The 26,258-nt window shown below is 30.5% G+C and overlaps 2 protein-coding genes and 1 long non-coding RNA gene across 11 annotated transcripts in view; 1 reads left to right on the top strand and 2 right to left on the bottom strand.

Moving 5' to 3' along the window:
• Positions 1 to 11,063, bottom strand: part of LOC139484807 (copper-transporting ATPase 1-like) — a 39,902-nt gene extending 28,839 nt beyond the window's left edge. For 2 of the 8 annotated variants that reach the window (XM_071268783.1, XM_071268785.1), the window contains exons 1-2: positions 4,944 to 5,106; positions 2,951 to 3,066 (exon numbers count right to left, since the gene is read on the bottom strand). In XM_071268783.1, the coding sequence (XP_071124884.1) occupies positions 2,951 to 3,055 (105 nt within the window). In that variant the 5' untranslated portion in view covers positions 3,056 to 3,066; positions 4,944 to 5,106. Of the gene's footprint in view, positions 1 to 19; positions 899 to 2,950; positions 3,067 to 4,804; positions 5,107 to 5,857; positions 5,951 to 6,990; positions 7,028 to 10,954 lie in introns of those variants that run through there. The other 6 variants (XM_071268787.1, XM_071268788.1, XM_071268781.1 and 3 more) reach the window with 5 other exon arrangements.
• Positions 205 to 25,547, top strand: LOC139484819 (protein FRG1-like). 2 transcript variants are annotated; one of them, XM_071268808.1, is made up of 9 exons: positions 205 to 278; positions 11,295 to 11,435; positions 15,930 to 16,012; positions 16,502 to 16,627; positions 18,323 to 18,492; positions 19,564 to 19,668; positions 20,804 to 20,895; positions 23,102 to 23,212; positions 24,690 to 25,547. In XM_071268808.1, exons 2-9 carry the CDS (start codon positions 11,371 to 11,373, stop codon positions 24,724 to 24,726), a joined length of 789 nt encoding a protein of 262 aa, XP_071124909.1. In that variant the 5' UTR covers positions 205 to 278; positions 11,295 to 11,370; the 3' UTR covers positions 24,727 to 25,547. The 2 variants fall into 2 exon arrangements, with proteins under 2 accessions (XP_071124909.1, XP_071124908.1); XM_071268807.1 differs by lacking the exon at positions 205 to 278 and adding an exon at positions 506 to 559.
• LOC139484823 (uncharacterized) overlaps positions 24,894 to 26,258 on the bottom strand; it is a 452,262-nt gene continuing 450,897 nt past the window's right edge. The window contains exon 2 of the long non-coding RNA XR_011655158.1: positions 24,894 to 25,010. This is a non-coding gene — a long non-coding RNA (uncharacterized lncRNA). The remainder of the gene's footprint in view (positions 25,011 to 26,258) is intronic.

Below are 26,258 nucleotides of genomic sequence, written 5' to 3'. Positions count from 1 at the left end.
AATATAAAGTAGAATTTACCGGAAGTTTACTATATCCCAATTTATTTTTAAATGCCATGTTGTTGATATTAATCCACCTTTCTCAAAGAAATCCAGATATCCACTGTCTGATAGGTAAAAACAAAGATCAGTGGTTATAAGTGATGATTACACATAATGTCAGGAAATGATGTATCTGTCCATACTAATCACATGTATTACAGATAAATACTCCCGTACATAACTGATCACTTAATTCTCAACTTTTTAACTGTAATTTTCACTTTTATCTTGCCAAGGTATGTTACACTTTATATCTTTTAATTTTACTTTCAAAACATCCTCACAGAAATGTGAAATATAAGAAAACTCGAAATGTCAATAAATTACGGTAATGATAAATCCAATCTTTGACATTTTTGAACAATATGTCCTTATAAAGAGAAGTATTTTATCAAGTGTGTAAAGTCCTATAAACAAATCTTATCTGCCCTTAGATAACGTTTAGCTACGTCATTTTACATGTAAAACTTTGTATTACACCATTAATAACACTGTTTACTGTTAGATGTCTTTGAAGGTAAGGTGTTTCTTAGAATTACTTAATCCAGGATATTAAGTGACATATTATTTTTCATGTTAAATATGTTTTGATAAGACAGCTGTTGATGTTCTCTTATATATCCTCTTAATATTTAGTTCTCAGTAAATACTTTAATTACTTATTCCTTTTACTCTAATATATTTCAACAGATTTCTTAGGTGCACATTTCATGCACATTTCAAATCAAACTAAAAGTTTCACAAATAAAATCAACACTTGTAAAGGATTTTCTGACTAATTAGCATAATTTCTATTAACCAAAAAAGTGTCAGTGAAACTGTGAAACATGCTTATTAATTTTTCAAATAAAAAAAAATCTTAATATTCACAATTTGACATGTTTAATATATGTTATATAACATTTCTTATTTCCTGAAAACATCCTGTAAATTTACCACCAGGTTTAACATGGTAAAATGTACATTATATGAATGTTAAACATTAAATATAGCATAACATCACCTGACGTCAGGTATAACTGATGATAACAACCTTATATGTGAGAAATTAATATCCAGTTAATAACACATCAAAAATACCATATTTTCCTAAACAAAACAGGTGGTGACAGGGTTAAAGTAAAGATTTATGGATTATTGGATTATTATAACCCTTTATTTTACAGAAATTATATTTTCACCTACTAAACTTTTACAAGTTACTGTGTCACAAAATAATTTGAGAGTTAATATTCAGTGAAAAATCTGGCATATTTCTTAAAGCAATGTTTTTACAGGAAATGTGTGTGTCCTTTACCTTAAGTCATGGATCTGCACTTGAATTTCATAAGATGTATAATGTATACAAATTAATCCTTAAGATGCAGGTACTAAATCTTCTCTATATTTACCCTATAGAACCTGTTTGACTTGGATAAACCTTCTGGTTTTTTCTCAATATCAATATTACAAACACTAAGGGACTGCAAAAATTCTCATAATAAATTTAACCTTTTAGATTTATTAAAGAGTCCTTGGTTGGACACCCCAAAGGGAATTTTTTCTTTATACATGTTATATTGGGCATCATTAATTATAGAACTTGCAACATACAACATGTGCCTTCTTTATTGTTATGTGTTCAATTGTCAATCAGGATGACTTAGCTAATTGGAAATATAGTATTTTCATCCTTTTCACATTAACTCTTTTTTTTAAAGTTTTCTTCTTTACGTGTATTTGTTTTAAAGGGATTGTTCACTGGACTATCTGTACTTGTTAAAATATATTATATGTTTGTTTTTACTGTTAACATTTTTAATTTCACATTTCTGAACAAGGCCTTGTTATCTAACATTTGATACAGGGGCGAACTTATCTGTAAAATTTAAACTTAAGTCTTATCTTTTACCTGTTACACTTTGTACAGGTAAACATTGATTACAGGTGCATTCCTTCTAGTTATGTAAGTCAACAACAAGGATCTAAAACTTGTACAAAAGATATAGGAAGAATGCACTGAGATTTTAAAAGGATTAGATGTGTTTTTACTGTTTTTCAATCAACAGGAATCTTGTTTTGTCTGTACCACATAAATTCAAATTTGAAATTTAATGCTAGTTCAAAATAAGCATTAATTTTTAATTAAGAATGTTAATAGAAAAAAGATTGTCATTCCTATCAAATATCAAAAAAGGCTAACCCAAACAAAATCTTTATAATACTTTGTAACAGTATGAAAAAATTAAATTTCACCGAAGCATAAAAAATTTGATGATTTTTATTAAAAGCAAATTTTAAACCTCTAGTTGCTAAAAGCAATAGAAACAAAATAAATTAAGAAAATAACTTTAAATTTAAATCCAAAGGAAAAATAGTTGCATAAAACATCACAACATCTTTGACTACTAATAAAACTACGTAAATGTAGTACTACTTGAAGGAAACATATATGTGTTTAAATATGTAATGGGAGGTAACTCTATCATATATCCCAAATATTACAGAGTTATCTCCCATGAATAAGATAGATGGGTATTTAGACAATAAAATAAATGATAATGCCCAACTTTGAATTTGAAAATCAATTTTTATATAAATATTGTTTTGCAATGGTAGATAGTATGAGTGATTATAATTTACCTGGACTTAATTGCATTCAATCAATTTAATGTTTTTGGCCCATTAAAAGTTGCTATAAAAAAAATCTACTTTTCACCAAAATCTTAAATGTGCGTACTGTAATCTGAATGAGTCTTTCTGTTGTCAACTATATATTTCAAACCCTCCGAGATATCCTACCTCTAAACTATAAATTCCTTTCTCTTCAGCCAGGCCAGCTTTGATGATATACCTATAGATATTTCTAAACTGTAAATTCCTTTCTCTTATAGTGTGTATAGATTTTAAACCCTCAAAAATAACCTACCTCTAAACTATAAATTCCTTTCTCTTCTGCCAGACCAGCTTTTATATTTTTCACACAACTCTGACATGTCATTCCATCTATCTCTAACACTGCTGTCTTTTCCATTTCATCTGTATCTGAAATATGCAAAATGATATAAGTATTAAAGCTTTACTTAAAATATGCAAATTGATAAGTATTAAAGAATTACCTAAAATATGCAAAATGATAATTAGTTTTAAAGAATTACCTAAAATATGCAAAATGGTAAGTTTTATTACCTAAAATATGCAAAATGAAATAAATATTAAACTTATCTACAGCATATTTACAGGGCTGCCACTCACATTTGTTCATGCTTATTTTATTTGATGGCATTTTCCTTTGATCTATTGTTTTTTTTCCTTTTAATCTTTACAATTTTAGCCAAATCTCACACATTTGCTTCATGAAAAGTTGGCAGAACTGTACTTATGTAAGTCAAACTGTATCAATTTAACATAATACTAATACTTCCGAGAAGGTCTTCAAAACAATTTCAAAAGAGGGACCATTTCAAGACTAAATTTAAAGTCTGCATGCTCATATAAAGGCCAGATAAACAATGTTCTCATCAGAACTGTCAAGAATCAGAAGAAGAACTTTCTCAATTGTAATGTAACACAATTGAGAAACTCTCTAAGTTCTATTTCAATAACAGGTATCCATAGAACAAATGATGTCATTTTTTCCTATTTTTAGTTTCCATCAATTCAGAATATATTTCAGTAAGGCTCAACTTAGTCAACTAAATTAACATAGATGTACAATATTATTTTCAACATGAACAATCTATAACTGCAAATTTCAGCCAAATCTCACACAAGAAAAACTTCAACATGGTACCCTCAACTCTAGCAAAGGGAGTATGAAATTCCAGTCAACTCCAGCTATTAATGTATTGATTCTAAAAAGGTCAACCAATTTGTTAGTCATTTGGACTAAAATTGAAAGAATGTCAGAAAGGAGTAGGTCCGGTAAGGACCGATTTTGGCCTCAAATTGCAGTTTCATCTGATGAAAGATTTTGACCACTTTTTAAACACTTAAGTGTCTATTTCAAATGATTCAATTAATTTAAGTGAAAGATTTTAACTTATTTAGTCATTAAAAACGATCCGATTCAAGCTCAAATATGAAAAATCTACCAAATATGCGAAAAAATGTCACTTTTCATATGATTTTTGTCAAAAACGAAAGTGGCCGTATCCATGTTCATCCTCAATCGTTATATATGTTATGTATTATTATCAAACACAACTTCCATTTCAATATTTTGGATGAACACGAATGCGGCCACTTTCGTTTCACATGGAAACTGTCTAAAATTTAATTAAAATGCTGGAATTTGGAAGATTTCAGTAATTTAGCATGATTTAATGGTGCTAGTACCCAATAAATGTGCCTTGTATTGTCAAAAACAGCCCATATTTATGTAGCAGAACCATTCTACTATCCAATAAATAACTAAAAGTTTACATTTTAACAATTTTGTAAAACTGCTATATTTTGGGGCCAAAAAAGGGTCTTACTGGACCTACTCCATTCGAATTTTGATCAGTTGAATGATCTGGACTAACATTTTTCAAGAACTTTGCGATGTTACTAGCAGTGATCAATTAACAATAAATTTACTCTGATTATGGTTTATATTTTGTTTAAGAGAACTTCAAAATCAGTCACTCTAAATAGTCTTATACATTTTAAGTGTGAGCTGGCATAAATCAAATTGCTTTAGAATATACTCAAGTTGACTGAGATTTCAGAGTCAAGAACTTTCAATTCTAAGAGGTTTTAAATGTCTTTAATCTAAGCCATGGAAAAACCCTAGGCCTACCTAATTAACTCTTGCGTGCAAGTCATCTTCATTTATTACTCCATATATATATTAGAACACACTCTTGTTAATAGATCTCTATCAAACAACATTTTCAGTAAAATTACAATCTAACATAATTATGACCAAAACATTTTACCTTCTTTTACTCTGAACAATAAATCAACTAAATCTCTGTAATATATAGACAACACTTATGTATAATATATGCGCATCCAGAATATTCTATTCTCAATCTGTGATGTAATTGTTCTCTTTCAAATTTTGTAACATCATCACATCCTGGTTTAAGTTGTGTGTCTGGTTTCTGTTAAAATACTCTTTTTTTAATAAATATTACCTACAGTAGTATATCCTCAGGTAAAAATAAACAAACTGAACATGCTAAATTAAAACCTTTAATTTTGAATGGTCATGATGGTAGAGTTTTGATAATCAATGGAAAAAAAACTTCATTTATTTTTCTTACAGATTTTAAGTCAGACAAAATCTCAGTTGAAAATATTTACCTGACAAAAATGATATTCCATATATTTCTAAGGAGATGTGGTATGATAGCCAATGATAGGTTTATTAATCTAAAATATTGTATACAAACCACTTAATGTAAGCCTGAAAATAATAATATTTGTTCCTTCTACCTGTCTTCTAGATTTAAATATATTTGTTTATCTTTAATATGTAAACTCATTCATATATACATAAATATGTATATATATATTGGTCTGTTTTCACAATATACGCAAAAAAATTTGGTAAACAATTACTGTCTTCAATGTACATGTGCACAAATAATAAAAGGAACAAATAAAACACATGAAACATCCAGGACTTAATATTTGATTCTGAATCAAACAGGTAAAATTGTATCCTCGTTCAATATTCATTTGTACTGGACGTAAACATTTATATGACCAGAAAAAGATGTGGGTGCCCCGGGGTAAATGTCAGTAGTGACACAATAATCTAAATACATTGTAATACATTTTGTACACACAGTAAAAACTATGAGCCCCCATCCCTGTGAAGTCTGAGACAACTTAGGTTCCTTACCTGAATCCATTGTGGGTTTATGTATGAATCTATTTATTATGAACCTCTATCAAATTACACACAAATGTATTCCTATGCATGTCTTGCTTCAATAAACATTTAATTCTGTCACTTTAATGTACTGTCAATAAATTTGTTATACTCATTTAAAAGTAACCATCATGTTACTGGTATAAGTATTTTCTGAGTTTTATACTTTTTAAGAACTTGGAAAATTGAAATGATAACTGTAGACATGTTAGACATGACTGTAGCTTCACAAATTAAAAAGTTTAAAGAAAAGTCAACAAAGTACTAAAAATTTGACTTGCCTTACCAGTCCTCTTCCCATATATATTAAATCTGATCTGATTAAAATGACCCAAAATCTAAAAATCAATAACGGAAAAACAAAAATAATGTGTATGGTGATAAACAGTGATAAGAAACTATAAGACACACAATATTAATATATATTTAAAATTTCTTATTAGAGATATAAATATGTTAAAACTGTCAAGATATAAACACATTCTGAGGAAATGGCTGTATTTAATGCAGTTTTGACAATCATATGATTTATAACAGATTGATGTAAACTTTCTTTTCTTGGTCTTTTAAATTTATAGCTTAATTAGTTCACCTCACCTACCCTCTTTATGCGGGTCGGCATTTAACAATGTTGTTAATGTAATGAAATTGATTAAGGTTCCACTAATTTGATATGAATAAACTAAAATATCTCCAACCAAAAAAAAAAAAAGAGTGAAAAATACTTGCATAAAATATCTTCAACCAAAAACAAACATGACAAAGGAGAGAGAAAAATACTTGCAAAGATACTAATGTGTACATCTTAATTTTGATTCAAATATTAAAAATTTCGTATTGAAGTATTTTAGTGTTTTTCTTTTATTGTTTTCCATATACCGATATAGACATGATTGAACTTGTAACCAGCACACTAGTTTCAGTAATATAAACTGATATTTTCTCAACACCATGCAAATACTTCTAATGTCAAACGTTAATTCATTATACTTTATTTTTTAAATCCAAAAATTAAGTGTGTACACATTCAGTAAAACCCACAAAGTAGTAAAAGACAAAATCCCAAAGAAAAGAAAAAAAATATGCAGCTGAAAAAGTCTCACCTATAATTTTGTCTGTCATTTTTAACGAATTCACAAACTGAAAAACACAATCTATAAGTACATGTACTATGCTTACATTTACATATTCTGGTCATTAACTCATTGTATGCTAACAATTAAATCAATAAATAGTCATATTAAATTTGATACATCTACAAAAAAAGTTTGAAATATAATTTAAGTACATGTACATGTATATACATTGTGAAGGTGGTATTACAGCTATTTTCATAGTTGTAATTAAACTTGCATTCTTTTAGACTACCAGTTTTACATGTACTTTAATAATTTAATCAGATTTTTAAAATTAACAGCAAAACACAACTAATTTATAAGTCCAATTAATAAGAAAGAATGCTTGTTCTCATCAAGCATTCTATGAGTATTGCAATGCATGGCAATACATAGTCCCCTACAGTCCTACAAGTTAAAAATTCATTGTAATGGAACAACATTTAAACTTGATCTATAATTTGTCATGGTCATGATGGTGTAAACTATATAACACATATCAAGTCAATTTCTTCAATAATGAAGAAAAAAAGTGTTTAAAACTGACTATTTAAGTGAATTGTCTATGTCAAAGGACCACAACTCTGCACAAAATCATCAGACAGGAACAAAATTTAAGCTTAATCTGTAACTTGTCATGATAAAACTACATATCAAATTTCAAATCAAAACATTTTTATATGATTTTTTTATGTCATATTACAGACAGACAGACAGACAGACAGACAGACAGACAGACAGACAGACAGACAGACAGACAGACAGACAGACAGACAGACAGACAGACAGACAGACAGACAGACAGACAGACAGACAGACAGACAGACAGACAGACAGACAGACAGACAGACGGACGGATGGACGGACGGACGGACAGACAGACAGACAGACAGACAGCAGGGGTTAAAAAAATTTGTTACAGCTAACTAGCCCAGAACTTATTGGCAGCAGGACTTTACTAGCCCTGTTGGAAGAACTGCTAGTCCATCAAAACTGACCTGCTAGCCCTAGTTTGCCTTAAAAATCAAGAGTTTGCTGCATAATACAAAGTGGGTGTCCTTTGTTTTGGAGGAGACATTATACACTGTATTTGATAATTTTTGTTGATCTGTTATTTATTCTTTTGGTGCTTAACCTAACTTAGTTGTTCCAGCATTCAAAGCAGACTTTTTTTTGGCGTGCTTGGGGCAACTAACGGCAATATTCACAGAGCATTGTCTGTTTTTTTCATCAGCAACAGCCAACCTTGCCAGGGGAATCATTGTGTCCCAGTTCTGCCAACTTTTCAGGAAGTGAATGCTTGATTTTTTTGCTAAATTGTAAAGATCAAAGAGAAAAAACAATAAATCAAAGGAAAATGCCGCCAAATAAGCATGAACATGTGTGAGTCTCGCGCTAAAGACTTGACAGACCTGCTGTCCTGGACACTATTATTTTTTTTCGTGTCTTTTCCTGTCGTATTTAGCATTTTTGGGGGATGAATTTTCAGCCTCGTTACTCCCTTCATCTACCGTTTTTCGTTGAAACTGACGAAGTTCCTGGGGTTCCTGTACTAAAATATCAAGAAATATTTTGTTGTATGTTTTCATGCTCAAGAGCTGTGCAACAAGACAGGTCAATACCAATCAATACATCATACCCCAGGGTTTCCGCTGGCGGTCACCATTTTCGCAATTTGCGAAAAAATAATAATTGTGGCGATAAAAATTCGTCATTTGCGAAAGAATTTGGAGAAAGAAATATATACAACGATTTATTTTCCTCCATCTTGTTTATTTACTTTTTTTTTCGAGTTTCTCGGACTTTACCCGATCAGACAATACTCGGAATTCACCATGACCTCATTTTAAGATTTGGACAGAAAATCAATAATCAGCTGATTGCATTTTATAGATATCGACAACAATTAAGGACTAATTAATAAAGGTGTTGATTGAATTGTTTGACAAAATGATATGGTTAAATGGCTTCCGCTAAATGTCACATACAGAATTTATTTACCACATTGTGACGCACGTGTTTGAAGCAAACTTTTGATGTCTCCTCTCCTTTTAAAGATAGTTTAGAAAAGAAAGCTGTTGTTGTGACGACAAATGTTCACAAGCAAAAAAAATCTCCGATTTTAAACTTTAATTATCCTTTGACTTTAATACTAATTTAAAGTCGTTTGAGTGACACACGTGTTTCAAGCATAGTTTTACGTCTCAACTTTTTCACTTACGATGGTCAAGAAAGAGATAACTGTCGTTATGAAGAAATCTATCAAAAAGGTTGGGAACAACACCTCGAATGAGAGTAACCCTTTAATGTAATGACTACACATGAAATGAGGGATCAATTTCATGTGATAAAAGCTTTTGTTTTGTTGTAAAAACCACTTCTCAGAACAAAAAGGCACATCAGTATTTTTCTTTTAAAGAAACTTTCCCTACGAACTATACTGGTATTATATGATAAAACATGTCCATTAATTTGTTATATTACAGGACTTATATCTTCTTTAATAATAAAAGTATAGTGGCCCCCTCATTTAGAAAAGTTGTTTAAAATACCTTTTAAGATTAAAAAATTCTGTTGTTTTAAAGTAAATGTTTAGTGTTTATTCATTAAAACGTAGACTCTATAATAAGTTTGAGAATAATCATAGACACAATGGGGCAAAATCATCTTATTTAAGTGAGGGTGGTTAGAAAAAAAGGTAAATTTTAAACGAAAAATATATTTATTTTACTTGGCGAAAAAAATAATAAAGTGGCGAAAAATATATTGTTTTGGCGAAAGAGTTGGCGAAAAAAATAATTGACCCAGGGGAAACCCTGTCATACCCCCAAATAGCGTTAATTGGAAATCTTGGCACGATAAGCAATGTACAATACCCCAAGCCATGGTATGAGAAATCGATATTTAAAGTACGAGAATTGAAATCAACACATGATACCAGGCCACCCAGACATGTCAGAGTTATTTGTTCTATTTTTAAAATATGTACAACAGGACCTGTACAAACCAGTTCAAATTCTTGGAATCCCTGATGACTTAATTGAATTGAAACGGCTAACATAGAATAGTGATAAAGGGATTTTTCACTTTCCATTTTGGTAACGTCAAGACTTTTTTGTTATTTATAGTCCGTCGGGCATATCGGATTACACATTTTAATTGCCCGAGGCGTAAATGATCTAGTCCCGGACGTCGGGCTAGTGGATTTTTTAACCCCTGAGACAGACAGACAGACAGACAGCTAACCGTATATATAAAAGTTAAATTTATTTTGCATATCTGAAAGATAAAATTGTTTTTGAGGAGAGACGGATTCAAAATATTTTTTTTGTCCTCTGCTTGAACAGATTTTTTTCATCAATTTGGGAATTGAATATTTTTTTTATAAAAAAAAAAACCATACCCCCTCCTGCCTTTTGAAGTTCAATGAAACATTGAAACATTTATCATTCCCTAAACATTTTCCATCTGAACATTGCTGAACTTTTTATTTTATTTTATTTAGACAAAAACTATATGTTAATGTAGCCTAGGACATTCGCCCTGAACATGCATGAAATATTTGCCACTGGACGTTAAGCAACCAACAACCAATCAATATATATAGGACATTGTCTTGGTATAAAGCTGGCATTCAAGGTAGCGCCTTCCTCATATTATTAATGATCACAATATACTCTGATACTGTAATCATGGTAATGTTTAATGTCTATTGGATGAAGATCTACATTGTCAGCTGTTGAATGCAATAACTCATAAACTATTGTTTACCTGATTCAGTTTTCTAAGAAGAAAATTTCTTTTACTGGTCCTTTTTTCTCCATAAAAAATATTTTTTATAGGTTTTATATAAAAATTTGGTAAACTTTACAATTTTCGGTAAGTTTATGTCTATTGGATGACGATTGACTTGGTCAGTTGGTCAATATAAAAACTTCTTACTATTGTATACCTGATTCAGTTTTCTATAAAAATGTCTTTAAATGATCTGTTTTATCTCTACAAATATTTGGCACAAATAATTTTTTCCCCGTCAACAGGAAGTGAATTCTTCAGAATAAGCTTCGAAGTCAGGAACGTATTTGATGAAGCAATTATTCCGAAGACATATAATTTCATTAAAAGAGAAACACTGAGTATCTCTTAGGGTTGCTTATTCATATGATAATCTTCAATACACTAATTGGTATATCGAAAGCTATTTTAAAGAAATTATTGCACATTCTTTTAGTTGAATATAATTCCGTTTTGGGTCGTATCCGGAAATTGTTTTAATTTTACTCTCATTTCAGACGATTTGGGATGTTTTTGTTTTTTTGAATTGTGAGCAGAGAGCTTTTAGTGAGAATTAAACTACTCTACCAGAGAATGGCAGATTCTTATTCGTTTGTAAAAGGCGGGAAACTGAAGTTAAAGGGACACAAAGATAAGAAGTATAACGTATTAACAGTTTAAAGTTGCTTTTATTTACCATGTTACATTTTTTTCTGGTATTACTATTACTATCAAAAATAAATTTTGTTATCGTTATATATAAATGGTCAATTTGACACCTATAGAAAAAGTCAAATCGTCACCTATAGAAAATTAAAATCAGCACCTGGTCAAGCCTGCACCCTTAGAAAAGATAAAATCAGCACCTGGTTAAATTGAATTATTCTGCACCTATCATTGCCTGTACTAGTCTATAGGCTATAGCATGTATAGCCACAGGAGTTTGAAATCCTAACAATAACTCCGTTAAGGCGGTATTGCTTGGATTTCAAACTCCTGTGGTATAGCAATGTTCAATGTATAGCAAGGTGGGCAGGACCTTTTCGGGATCTGTGATTTCTTTTTTCGAGTTTCAGGATGTCAGGATTTATTTTTCTTATAAATTCGGGACCTCAAATTTCATGTTTTTAAGTCCGGCATTCAGGATCAGGACACCTTTGACCCCCCTCTATAGCCATGCAGAGGAAAAGTTAAATCGACACCTGGTTCAATGGTCAACTCGGAGACACATGTACATTGATCAGTGATTTTCCTAGTGCTATGGGGAAATGGCCCAGGGCCCATACAATTTGGAATGTTATGTGTGACAGGATGGCTTTGGGGAAAATATAAAAGCCTTTTCATAAGAGGGCACTGGCTATGGGGGTTCGGAGACATGGCCCCCACCCCCAAAATAATTTAGAAAAAATAGGTACAAAATTCTACATTCTGAGAAAGAATAACTGCATGAATTGCATGATTTTGCAAACAAGATTGAAGAGATTTGTAAACAAAAAAAACAATGATACAACAGCAAAAAATCTTGCTGCCATGTCTATACATTGCTGTATGCATATATGGGATTGGCAATTTTTGAACTGGAAATTGGGGGAAATTTGGACCCAAAATGAGGGTAGGAAAATCCCTGCATATATACACATGTCATATCAACACTCCAACAACATTCTGCCAATGAAGTGATGAGCACTGAGTGATGTCACCATGTTGAGCTCTTGTATTATCTATTTGAAACAATAGCCTGATTATTGTGTTTACTATTTTCTGATAGTGTTTGGTCATTTATAATTTAAAAAACTTGAATAAAGCAACGGTGCCTTTACCCAAGTTGTTGTTCATTGTTGTTTAATCCACAGAAGAGCTAGGACAAAACAAATTTAATCATCATTGATCATTGTAGTTAAAATTGAGTTTTTTTGTTTCATTTTCTGTTTACATGTTCAAGATGTACAATTTATAAGAATAAGAATATTATTTTATTTCCAGTTAAAGGTCCTTAGAAAGACCTTTTATCACATTTGTCAATTATTTGCATACATTTGTACAATTAGACATAAATTGAGAACATAAAAGAAAACAAAACAGTTTTACAATAACTGTTATACAAGCAGCTTGGTGAATTACCATGATTACTAAAATGAATGATTTCCAAATCACAGATTCAAGTAACATTTTGTCCAGAAATGTTGGACATATGTTGGAAGTAAGAGTTATATTTCTTTAAAAATCCCCTATTTAAGTATTACATGTACAAATAAATCACTATCATGACTATCTATCTAGACTGATTAAATTTTATAGTACATGTAGCTTTAAATATACAATACCAATGATCCAGGGACTAATTTAGGTTGCTAAAACAAATATCTGTCCTTACATATACATATATAGGATGACGTCGACTGATCATGTCAGGTGATGACCTTGTACTGAATCAGGGATAATGACATGAAAATCACTAGTTTAAGTATCATACCAATATTTTCATCAAGTCATATAAGTACATTGTGTATTATTATTTTATTTACACCACAAAAGTCAGTGAAATTTTTTCCGTGAACAGTAAAGTTTTATTACAATACCGTATTCGGCCGTGTATAGTACGCAGTTATGTATAGTCCGCACCCCCTTTTCATCCCCTTAAAATCGAGAAAAAAAGTTTTGTAAAAAAAAAAAAAAAAAAAATATTTTTAATTTTTTTAATTTTTTTTTTTACAAAGTCTAGTTCACTGTTAAAATCCACTGAAAGTGATCTATTCTCCATGTTTTTTATAAAAATAATAAATTTTGTTTTATTTATTTCATGAAAAATAATGAAATGGTAGAGCTTTTCATCAGGTAATTAATATTTGATAATTTTATAAAAGTAATTATTAATCAAAATATCCCTTTTAAAATCAACATTTGTCTAAGTATGTCCAAGCTGATGAATAATATAACAGAAATAATTTGAATATTATGGAACAAAATAAAAAAGAGATCAAACATTTATCTAAATTAATTAGCAGTAATCAAAATTTTTAAACTATTTAATCTTATATAATCTTTTCATTGATCATGTTGTTATATTGCCTGGGGATTATAATATTTAACATCTGTCAAAACTTGACATCATTATTTAATTGCTACACACCCATACTTAATCCTTAATTACCCCTCTTGATTACCTATACAGGATGTCACACCTTTACTTTGACTAATCAATTTTGAAGAGAAAAGTTTAAAAAGAATAAGAATTAATTGAAATAAATATAATTAACGTCTCCAATATACATTATTAGTGCAGAAAAAAACGAAATTAAAAAAAAAAAATTTTTTTTTTTTTTTTTTTATAAATTTCGAAAACCGTCTATAGGTGTGTATAGTCCGCACTCCTTGTACAAACTACATATTTAAGGAAAAAAGTGCGGACTATACATGCCCAAATACGGTATCTGTAAGATGAACCTCAAATTTTAGAGGAAAAATACTCCCACCAATATCATTATTGTTTGACATAAATTTTACATTGAGGTTGTTCAAAAGAAAATCACCAATTCATCAACATTCTAACTGACTTTATTTTTGGAAAATTACATCTGTAACAAACAAACTCTTTTCAAGTAGAACCAAATACACTGAAAGTTCCAACTATACATATACATTTCATTTGTATATATGCTTCTTCCAAAATTTAAATTGCACAAATCTCAATTATAGATTTATTTCACCTTCAAGCCCTTGTTCATTACTAAACTATCTATATATATATATTCTAAGTTACACTTGGTACAGTTAAAAATCTGGTATTCATAGTAATAAATTGTTCAAATAAGGATTTGAAATTAGTCATGATAGTGGAATTACTTTTCATACTTTTGAATGTTAAAAATTAGTTGGAAGTACTTGATAAATTGCATGCTTACAAATGTATATTCGTGATTTCAAATCCATTCATATTTTTGATTTTCTATCCTATATACCACTTTGACCTAATAATCTTATTAAGAAAAAAATCATACTACTCATTATACATTCTTAAATGGGCGTTTAAAGTTTGAATGCAAATATGTATGTTCAAACTCTTTTGAATAGGTCATTTATTAGTAACAACAAATAAGAGAACCATGTCAATTTGACCTGCCTTGATACAATGACTGCCCTTGAATTTTTTTAGTAGATACATTTTTTGTTTGCCAGGGAGATTCTGTATTATATATCGCCAAGTTATTGAGATTCCCATGGGGACTAACTGTGCACCACTTATTCATGATATTGCGTACCTGTTTCTGATGTTATGAGTTACAATTTATGACTAAAATCAGCAAATACCCATCAAACAACATCTTGATTAAAAAATTGATAACACTTGATGGCACTCAATAATGATGACTTTAATTTGTATATAAGAGATTTAATCATTAATATTTCCTGCCAAACTGACTTTAAATAATCATGATAGTTGAATTGTACTAGTAATAAAGTACATGTACATTTGTATTTATCAGTATTACCCCTGACTGAATGGTTTATTACAAAGTAATGGATATAACACTTTGGGCTTTTTAATTATGATTGTAGTACATCATCATGTACAATGTACATTTATAATTGTAGTACATCATGTACATTTATAATTGTAGTACATCATGTACATTTATAATTGTAGTACATCATGTACATTTATAATGGTAGTACATCATGTACATTTATAATGGTAGTACATCATGTACTACATTTATAATGGTAGTACATCATGTACTACATTTATAATGGTAGTACATCATGTACATTTATAATGGTAGTACATCATGTACATTTATAATTGTAGTACATCATGTACATTTATAATTGTAGTACATCATGTACATTTATAATTGTAGTCCATCATGTACATAGATATAAGTACATGTGGTATGAGTACCAATGAGACAACTCTCCATCCAAGTCTCAATTTATAAAAGTAAATAAACCATTTTAGGTCAAAGTAGGGACTTCAACACAGAGCCTTGGCTCACAACGAACAGCAAGCTATAAGCATGTTTGTGTTAAAACACATTTGATATTAATACTGCACTAATGTGAACATTGTTGAAGCTTTTTAATGTGTATTTATCTTCATTTACCCATATTTGTATGTTTGAATATTTAAATCATGATATTTTTTGTTTTTGCAGACACAAGAAGCACAAGAAAAGGAAACATGATGAAATTGACACAGATACACCAAAACCAGAGAAAGGAGATAGTGAAAAACATGGTAAAATAAATCTATTCCCCCCTTCCTGGCATAAAAAAAAAAACCCAAATGTCTTAAACAACAACAAAAACACAAAGTGTCTTTGAAAATAGGCATGATAAGCAAAAAAACAGGACTTTAAAAATCACTGAATTAACAGATCAAAAAAATAATTGCAATGATCAACTTTGACCTGCAGGAGTAGGAAACTTCATTTTAGAATAAGAAGAAAATTACCAAAAATATGATTTGATTGTAAACACATATCATGGGAATGTGTGATAAAATTTGCATTAAATAAATGAAAAAATAATTTTCTTCTTATTCTTACATGAAATCAAAGGACAGGCAACCCTATGATAAAAAAAATGATGATGTTATGAACAAAATAAAAAATTTAAAAAAGACTTACACCTAAAGGACAGATTAAAAACAAACATTACACAGAATACTATTTGATAGGAAACTTAAAAGAGGGGATGATCTTAGAATTTGATATATTTTGTTCAGGTGGATGGTGGTTAGCTAAGAAGTTTGATGACATATCTGGTAACACAGCTATAGAGATGGATGACATGAGATATCTGTCTGCTCAAGATAATGGCAGATTTAAACTGGGACCACCTAGGGATGAAGGTTGGTACCTACACCATGGCAATCAAATTGACCAACACTTCAACATTTGACTTCACTATAACACAGTTTAGAACTAGACATGATAGATAGATATAAGAAGATGTGGTATGAGTGCCAATGAGACAAGATACCCATTAAGAATATTCAGTGTAATCAAAAATTTATTAAACATTTTATTCCAGTATGATCAGATGGTTTTTTTTTTAGAAATGTAATATAGCTCTTAGTGGATTAAACATTATTTTGAAGTTTGCTTGCAAAGCACTAGAATGTGTACAAGAGTTAAATTTATATTTTGCACACTGCAATCACTCTTGACAGCACATGAAAATATCTATTATGCAATAAAATTGAGGCATCTTCTTTATCTAAATGTTTTTAAGCATATACATCATGTATATCATACACAATCAAAATTTTATGACAATGTATTTTCATTCAAGGTTATCAATGGTTATTCCATAAAAATAGATGTTGAAGAGAGGACACATTTAAAAAAAAAATTTTGATCATGTTTGTAATTTATTGTATGTCCATTTGATACATTTGATACATGCAAATTTACAAAAAATAAAGCTTTGAGAATTCCCTTCTTACTCTTCAATATCCAGATGTTACTGTAAACAATTTAGATATTGTGGTATTACCTTTGATCTGATATCTTGAGAGGATAGCTCTAGTTACAATTAAAAAAAAGACAAATTTTCTAATTAGTTTCTAGAAATTTATGTATAGAAAAAGGAGATGTGGCATGATTGCCAATGAGACAAATCTTCACAAGAGACCGAATAACACCGATTATAACAGCTATAGGTTACTGTACAGCCTTCAACAATGAGCAAATCCCATACCTCATAGCCAGCTATAACAGTCCTCAAAATCACAAATGTAAAACAATTCAAATGAGAAAGCTATCGGCCTAATTAATGAACCAAAAAATGAACGAATAACAAATATTTAACACAGCCATAAATGTAAATCACTGAATTCCAGGCTCCTGACTAGGGACAGGCACATAGAGAATGTGACTGGGTTAAACATATAGGCGGGATCCCATCCCTCTACTAACCTGGGACAGTGGTGTAACAGTACAACATAAGAACAAACTATAAGATCAGTTGAAAAAGGCTTAATCTCATCAGATGAATACAAATAGAAATACATCTTAAAAAAACACAAAGTGGACGTGGTGATGTACTACTTGTACATCCCAACTACAAAAAAGGCACACAAAGCACAGATCTGAAAGTACTTGGATTGTATGTCCATTCGACATGTTTGATATATGAAAATTTACTGCGGTGCCCCAAAAAATGTTATGGGGAGGTTTCTTTTTTTTTTTTTTTTAACGTAACAATATCTTTATTGCAATCTTGCTGTAACAATGGGGAGGTTTCTTACCCTTCAATATCAAGATATATTTTTGTAACTGTAAACCATTTAAATATTGTCATGATATCTTTACAAGAAAGCTCTATCAACAACTACACTTTTAAATTTATAGTGAATGGTTGACAGAAGATATTTTTGATGAAAAGACAAATTTTGTGATCAGTTTCTGGAAATTCATGAAAGCCTGCTTCATACTACCTGACATAGATGTCAAAAATACATGAGCGAAAAAATAAAAATTTAATAAAAATAATGAGTATCCTTCTTCTGGTTCCCCCAAACATTTTGACTTTATCATTGCAGGAGAGGAACCAGATCCAATAGAAATACTGACAGCTGTAAAAGTTAATGAGACAAAAATAGCATTGAAATCTGGTTATGGTAAATACCTTAGTATTGACCCAGATGATGGTGTAATTGGAAGATCTGAAGCTATAGGAGCAAGGGAACAGTGGGAACCAGTTTTTCAAGAGGTTAGTCAGAATTTGTACTTCACAACCAAAATTATAATATACAGATGAAATACAGCTTTCAAATTTCAAAATACAAAAGAATTAAGAATATGCTACCTTAGAATGTGAAGTACCTGGGAACAAAAAGGGCATCTTATCATCCTTATCATTGTAAAAAACTTTGTAAGACTGTTCTCCACATAATAGATATGACTGTTAGGTTTGCTGCACATTGATTTTCTATAGCCACAATGTCAACCTTATTTGCTTAGTAAACCCTGCTAGAATGCTTCACATTGTGTCTATCTGCTGATACTTTACCTTTATTTGTACACCGTCAACCAAATAAGCTGTTCCTTATGTTCATTGTGCCATTCCTGGTTTCCCCCTAGATTGTTTTACTACTTGGTTTTCCTAACAATCGCAAGCTTGATAAGATCTACTGTCATATTGTCATGTTTCTGATAAAGTCTGCTCAGTTTAAAATTTATTATATTAAAACTAGATATTATAGGATTAAATACCTTTTAAAAGGAATTTATTCGTGTATAAACTCAACCAATTCACTCACAAAAAAATAAAAGTCTGAAGGACTTTTATGATATGTTTGTGAGTGACTTGGTCCAGTTTATACACCAATTAATTCCTTTAAAAAGGTGTTTAATCCTTATAATTCTTTAAAATTGGAGATAGGGAATAAGTTTTTCCACACATCAATTGTATATTTATGTCATTGAATTGGCCTGGCACATGATGAATGTATTTGTTGGTTAACACAAAAAAATGTCCTCAATGAAATTTGCTATCTGATAAAAAGTAAACTGCAAAAACTATAATCCAAACGAATGATTTTGTGTATTATTTCATTTAAAGATTAATGTGCAGCGAAAAATAAATTTTGTTAACGTCAGTGTTATTATCGCCGACATCTTGTTTACATTGGTTACGAAAAGAATTTCGGTCAATGTCATCTATCGAAAATAACAAACCTCAAGATCAACTGCAAAAAGTCCTCCCAACCAATCATATCAACGTATTCCATAATATGCAGATCATATAACAATTATTGATACTTGAATTCTCTAATTTCAGGGTAGGATGGCATTGAATGGCAGTAATAATTGTTTTTTATCATATGATGATGATGGAGATATTGTTTGCAACAGTAAGAAAGCTGGTGAAAGTGAAATGCTTAAAGTAAGTTAGTAACAGTTATTATACATGTTATACATGTTCCTCAGTTTGTAATTTCTTTGTAAAATCTTTGACAAATAAATTTATTTGATTTATGAAATTGTCTAAAACCAACTATTTCAAGTTAAAAGAGGGACGAAAGATACCGGAGGGAGAGTCAAACTCATTAATCGAAAATAAACTGACAACGCCATGGCCAAAAATGAAAAGGACAAACAGACAAACAATAGAACACATGACACAACATAGAAAAGTAAAGAATAAGTAACATGAACCCCGCCCAAAACTAGGGGTGATCTTTGGTGCTCCGGATGGGTAAGCAGATCCTGCTCCACATGTGGCACCCATCGTGTTGCTCATGTAATAATAGATTAATAGTGCTACTGTTTAATTTCTATGAACCATTTACTGGATGCTAAAATTTTCCTGTAAAAAGACTATATACTGGTTGATAGTTTCAACAACTTGTTACTGGGTATGAGGAATCCTTTTCCCATATTTTCTATATCATTTGAATTGACTCCTCTCCTTAACTTCTGAATTATTGGTTATTCTGCAACTGTGTTATATATTTGCTCAGTCAAATCATATTGACCTACATTCATTTATGATGAACCGTCATTGACGGCCATGATTATGACGTAAACAATGTGTCTCTGTATAGTTTTATTTATGATACATTGTATCAATACAGAATATAAAGGTTCTGGCAAATTTTACATACTCCCATTCAAATTTGGTGGTTTACCCAAGATACTTCATTTGAAGCCATTGTGAAACTTGCAATAAAAAGAGAATAATGTTAAGTCATACAATGTCTCAAAATACAATGTATGTATGTACCAGTTCTGAATAATAAAACACTGATTAACTTGCTATGTAGAAACTAGCCTGGAACTAATATTAAGTGGTAGTTGTTTTAAAAAATATAAAAACTTCACAATAAAGTAATCAAATGAAAAAATAATTATGAATTTTATATTATATTATAGGTTTTGAATAATTTCTGTCATGTCTGTATATAATATATATGTCTAGAAATTAAGTATTTGAATTATTGATAAAATGATTTTATTGTAGTCTAGGGGAGATAATTCACATTTTTATTTAAAATTAATGAAAACAAACTTGATTGTAGATCAGACTAAATGCAAACATAGAAACAGACCCATTTGCAAACATACCTGTTGAAGAGAGAGGCAAAATAAAAGATGCAGAAATAAATTATGTGTAAGTTTATCAGATAGAATAGTCAGTACATTAATTATGTGTAAGTTTATCAGATAGAATAGTCAGTACATTTATTACATTAGTTTATCAGATAGAATAGTCAGTACATTTATTACATTAGTTTATCAGATAGAATAGTCAGTACATTTATTACATTAGTTTATCAGATAGAATAGTCAGTACATTTATTACATTAGTTTATCAGATAGAATAGTCAGTACATTTATTACATTAGTTTATCAGATAGAATAGTCAGTACATTTATTACATTAGTTTATCAGATAGAATAGTCAGTACATTTATTACATTAGTTTATCAGATAGAATAGTCAGTACATTTATTACATTAGTTTATCAGATAGAATAGTCAGTACATTTATTACATTAGTTTATCAGATAGAATAGTCAGTACATTTATTACATTAGTTTATCAGATAGAATAGTCAGTACATTTATTACATTAGTTTATCAGATAGAATAGTCAGTACATTTATTACATTAGTTTATCAGATAGAATAGTCAGTACATTTATTACATTAGTTTATCAGATAGAATAGTCAGTACATTTATTACATTAGTTTATCAGATAGAATAGTCAGTACATTTATTACATTAGTTTATCAGATAGAATAGTCAGTACATTTATTACATTAGTTTATCAGATAGAATAGTCAGTACATTTATTACATTAGTTTATCAGATAGAATAGTCAGTACATTTATTACATTTTAAAAGGTCCTTATTAATAGATTGAAAGCTGTACAATAGGAATTTACTGTAAAAACTTTGTGTGACCATGATGACAGAAGACAACTCATTTACACACAACCTATCAGGTTTAAAGAATATCGTAACCTACTCAATGCACAAAAAGTGTCATATTGTGTCACTTTTTATGTCTCTTGTCCATATACTGTTAATGTGCTACATTTTAAATTGTTCAATATTGATAAATTAGTATAAATCTATTGTCTCATCTGCAGTGAAAGTTAAGGGACCACAAATGTATCACTTATGCTTTTAAGTCAATGTAGTTATTATGGCATGACACGGGTTATGTTCTTCTCATATATGTTATGATGGTATGATACTAAACCCCTAACGGGAAGGATTGTGCCTGATGTTCATATGATGAAATCATAATCTTTCAGTCAGTTTAATTAAAGTCTGGAGCTGGCATGTCAGTTAACTGCTAGTAGTCTGTTGTTATTTATGTATTATTGTCATTTTGTTTATTTTCTTTGGTTACATCTTCTGACATCAGACTCGGACTTCTCTTGAACTGAATTTTAATGTGCCTATTGTTATACGTTTACTTTTCTACATTGGTTAGAGGTATAGGGGGAGGGTTGAGATCTCACAAACATGTTTAACCCCGCCGCATTTTTGCGCCTGTCCCAAGTCAGGAGCCTCTGGCCTTTGTTAGTCTTGTATTATTTTAATTTTAGTTTCTTGTGTACAATTTGGAAATTAGTATGGCGTTCATTATCACTGGACTAGTATATATTTGTTTAGGGGCCAGCTGAAGGACACCTCCGGGTGCGGGAATTTCTCGCTACATTGAAGACCTGTTGGTGACCCTCTGTTGTTGTTTTTTATTTGGTTGGGTTGTTGTCTCTTTGACACATTCCCCATTTCCATTCTCAATTTTATTAGTTCAATGGTTTAAATAGAAGTCGCTTAGAAGTCTGAGTCAGTGATGTTTTGTATTAAAACATGTTCAAACACCATGGTAGATGACCTTTTCTTTATTTGTTGAATTACACTTTCACGGCATCATTTTGTTGCTATCAGAAAAAATTATGTCATATTGGGTGAAAATTTCAAAATGATAAATATTTTTTAACCTGGCTAAATTTATTTGGATCCTTCAATAATCTTTAAAATGATTAATACATCAAAGTTATTCTATTATCATCATGTTTTCTTTTGAAACAAAAATATTTAAGTCGTCATATAATTATTTTCCTCAAGCTTCAAATCACCATAAGTCTGTTTTCAGGTAAAGTAAATAATCTGTTGTAAATGTTCTTTTATTTTATTCAAATCGTTATTTACATTCTCATTATTAACACGGTAGCTCTGTATTATACCATATTTTGTATTTGTGTTCATGTATATTCATACTCTACTTAAGGAGGATAATAAACATATATATTAACTTATTTTGAAATATGAATAAGCATTTTTTAAACTTGGTTTTGCAGGAAGAAATTTCAAAGCTATCAAGACAGAAAATTAAAAATAAGTGCAGAAGATGTGAGCAGTTTAAAGAAAGCCAAGAAAGGTGGCGTTCTTCATGAATGTATGCTTGACAGGTATGGACTTTATTGTTATAGATTCATTACTGTGGCTTCAGAAATGTTCAGTATTATTTGTTGTATAACACATTTTGGTGGGTTTTGTGGAAACAGGTGAACCATGAATTCAAATGGTCAACAAACTACAAATCCTCATTAGGCTTTGTATGAACAGAATGGCAAAACCACGAAACCAAATATCCATGAGAATGCAAATATTCCTCAATCCATGAAAATCGATACCCCCCCCCCCAAAAAAAAAAAACATGGAATCCTCAGTATTCCAGAGAGAAAACAAAGTCATTCAACTAGGAAGCTTAGCCTTTATAGGAAAACTGAAAAATAATCTACATAAAAAACTGCAGAAACCTTTTGCTTTAGGTACTAAAATTAGTGTTGTCAAATCGTACACTTTTGCCTAACCGGTTACTCGAATAATCGTTCGACCGATTAACCGGTTAACAGGTAATTTAAGTTGGTGTTTGAAAGTCTTGTCTTTATAACCCTACACTTAGATATAAGCTGTGGTATCATTGTCAATGTGACAACCTTCCATCCGCTTCCATTACGCTTTTTGAATTGAAGTTTGTCCTTTGGCTTCCTTGTGAAGGATGTCTTGCGAAGTTTGACTTTTAATAATCAAATACACGATGTCAACTATGGCGTTTGTACCAACTTCAGATTGAAAGTGGAGTGTTTCAATTTGAAATGATTAAGCATGTTACTTTTACTATATATCATGTATACATCGAGTACATTCACATTGGTTTGCATTTCACAATTTTTTAGTTAGAATTATGTTCAAAGTATGAATAAGCCTAGCACGACGGAGGTTACACATTTAGATGTAGGTCTACACAATATTAGATCAATAATGAAATAATGAAAAAAATTGTAAAATTTAATCGCATTTCTGATTTAAAGTACATTGTAACTGTTGAAAAAACATGTATACTAATTATGTTTCCTTAAGATATTGCCCCGAGCTGAGGGACAAGTTCTGATTATTTTAATGTTTTTTGGATTAACAATAACAATCAATGGATTGGACAATTGATCTGTCAAATTGATTACAACGACGAAATTTTTTAAATAAAACAACTAGTTAATGATTTTGATACAAATTTAGATCAAATCTATCAGAATTGAAAAAAAAGCCCGGTTAACTGGTTAGCGTTTTTAGTATTCAATATTCGGTTGTTCGACCGATTAACCGGTTAACCGGTTAACCATTGACAATGATTGACAACACTAATTAAAATAAAAGCTTTAATTGGCTCTAGACAGAAAACACCCCAATAAAAATGTCCATGCCAAGAACAAAAACCACCTCCAAATTTTGATAATACATTTTCAATCCTAAACTATATGATTGTTCCTTGTTTCATCTTAGATTTATATTCAGGTCAATGCTTTCAGCTATTTGAATAGCATGTAATGTGTTCTTATATATAAATCAAAATACTGAGTAAAGAATGTTTTATACTTTTATTAGACGAGAGAAGATGAAAGCAGATAGATATTGCAAGTGAAGACTCACATATAGAAGATATGAGTTACATGGCAGCTCTTGTGTGTTAAAAGGTCTGGAGTGAAAGAAACAAGAACAGATTCTAGCGCGATGGAAATCTTGTTTTAAAATTAGTATAGTTAATATTACAAATGGTCTATAAATTTGGTGTAGTTTTTCCAACAACTGTTGAACATTTTATTAATATATTGACAATACATCAGTTTGATCATTTAATTGCTATATACAATGTAATTTGAAAAGATTTTAATGATACTTTCCTTGTATTGTATTTTTATGCCCCACCTACGATAGTAGAGGGCATTATGTTTTCTGGTCTGTGCGTCTGTTCGTCCATTCGTCCATCTGTCTGTTCGTTCGTCTGTCCGTCCGTTCGTTCGTCCGTCTGTCCAGCTTCAGGTTAAAGTTTTTGGTCAAGGTAGTTTTTTGATGAAGCTGAAGTCCAATCAACTTGAAACTTAGTACATATGTTCCTTATGATATGATCTTTCTAATTTTAGAGACAAATTAAACTTTTGACCCCTATTTCACGGTCCACTGAACATAGAAAATGAAAGTGCGAGTTTCAGGTTAAAGTTTTTGGTCAAGGTAGTTTTTGATGAAGTTAAAGTCCAATCAACTTGAAACTTAGTACAAATGTTCCCTATGATATGATCTTTTTAATATGAATGCCTAATTATATTTTTTACCCATTTTCACGGTCCATTGAACATGGAAAATGATAGTGCGAGTGGGGCATCCGTGTACTTTGGACACATTCTTGTTAAACTTTAGAAGTCATTATGTTTTATACATCCATTTTATATTAAAAATGTACAAGTTTGTATGTTTATTTAATTGTAATCCATATTAACGCTATTTTGTGCATTTTTCCATTGATCTTTTTTTAGATAATTTTTTATATCATGCTACTCGCTTGAGATGAACATTATTGCTAGAAACTAAGGGGACATGTGGCATTGCTAATGAAATTGACATGAAATTGACATCGTAGTCATAGGTAAAATAGCGATAAACAGATTATCAATGGTCATCTCAACTTGATTGCTTTTCTCGCTTGAGCCGGTACGATCAACGATAATCTATATTTATTGCTATTTAACAAAATTTTCCTTTGATTTTACTGACTGATAATTTCCTTTCTCAGCAAAGTAGAGTGATATGAAAAATTATCGCTAGAAACTAAGGGTACATGTGGTGTTTTCAATGAAATTGACATTGAAATTGACAATGTCGTCATAGGTAAAATAGCGATAAACAGATTATCATTGGTCATCTCAGCTCCATTGCTTTTCTCACTTTCGACATACCGGCTCAAGCAGGAAAATCTGATTGAGATGATCAACAATAATCTATAACTAACACTAACTTGAAACATTAAAATTCCCTCCATAACCATCAATACAAACAGCACATGTTGTCCCCTTACAAGTTTTAGGAGATTGAGTTATTGATTTACCTCGTATTGTATATAACAATAAGGAGATGTGGTATGAATGCCAATGGGATATACACCAGAGACCACAAAACAAA

Source organism: Mytilus edulis, chromosome 8 (assembly GCF_963676685.1).
Source record: "Mytilus edulis chromosome 8, xbMytEdul2.2, whole genome shotgun sequence".
Lineage (NCBI taxonomy): Eukaryota > Metazoa > Mollusca > Bivalvia > Mytilida > Mytilidae > Mytilus > Mytilus edulis.
The sequence above is the reverse complement of the archived record's forward strand: the minus strand, read 5'-3'. Positions and strand labels throughout refer to the sequence as shown.

Bases quoted from the DNA above. Each gene is read 5' to 3' on its own strand.
- LOC139484819 (XM_071268808.1), top strand. From the start codon at position 11,371: ATGGCAGATTCTTATTCGTTTGTAAAAGGCGGGAAACTGAAGTTAAAG. The intron at 16,013-16,501 runs GTAAAATAAATC...TATTTTGTTCAG, and splicing joins AGGAGATAGTGAAAAACATG to GTGGATGGTGGTTAGCTAAG. The intron at 20,896-23,101 runs GTAAGTTTATCA...TTGGTTTTGCAG, and splicing joins GATGCAGAAATAAATTATGT to GAAGAAATTTCAAAGCTATC.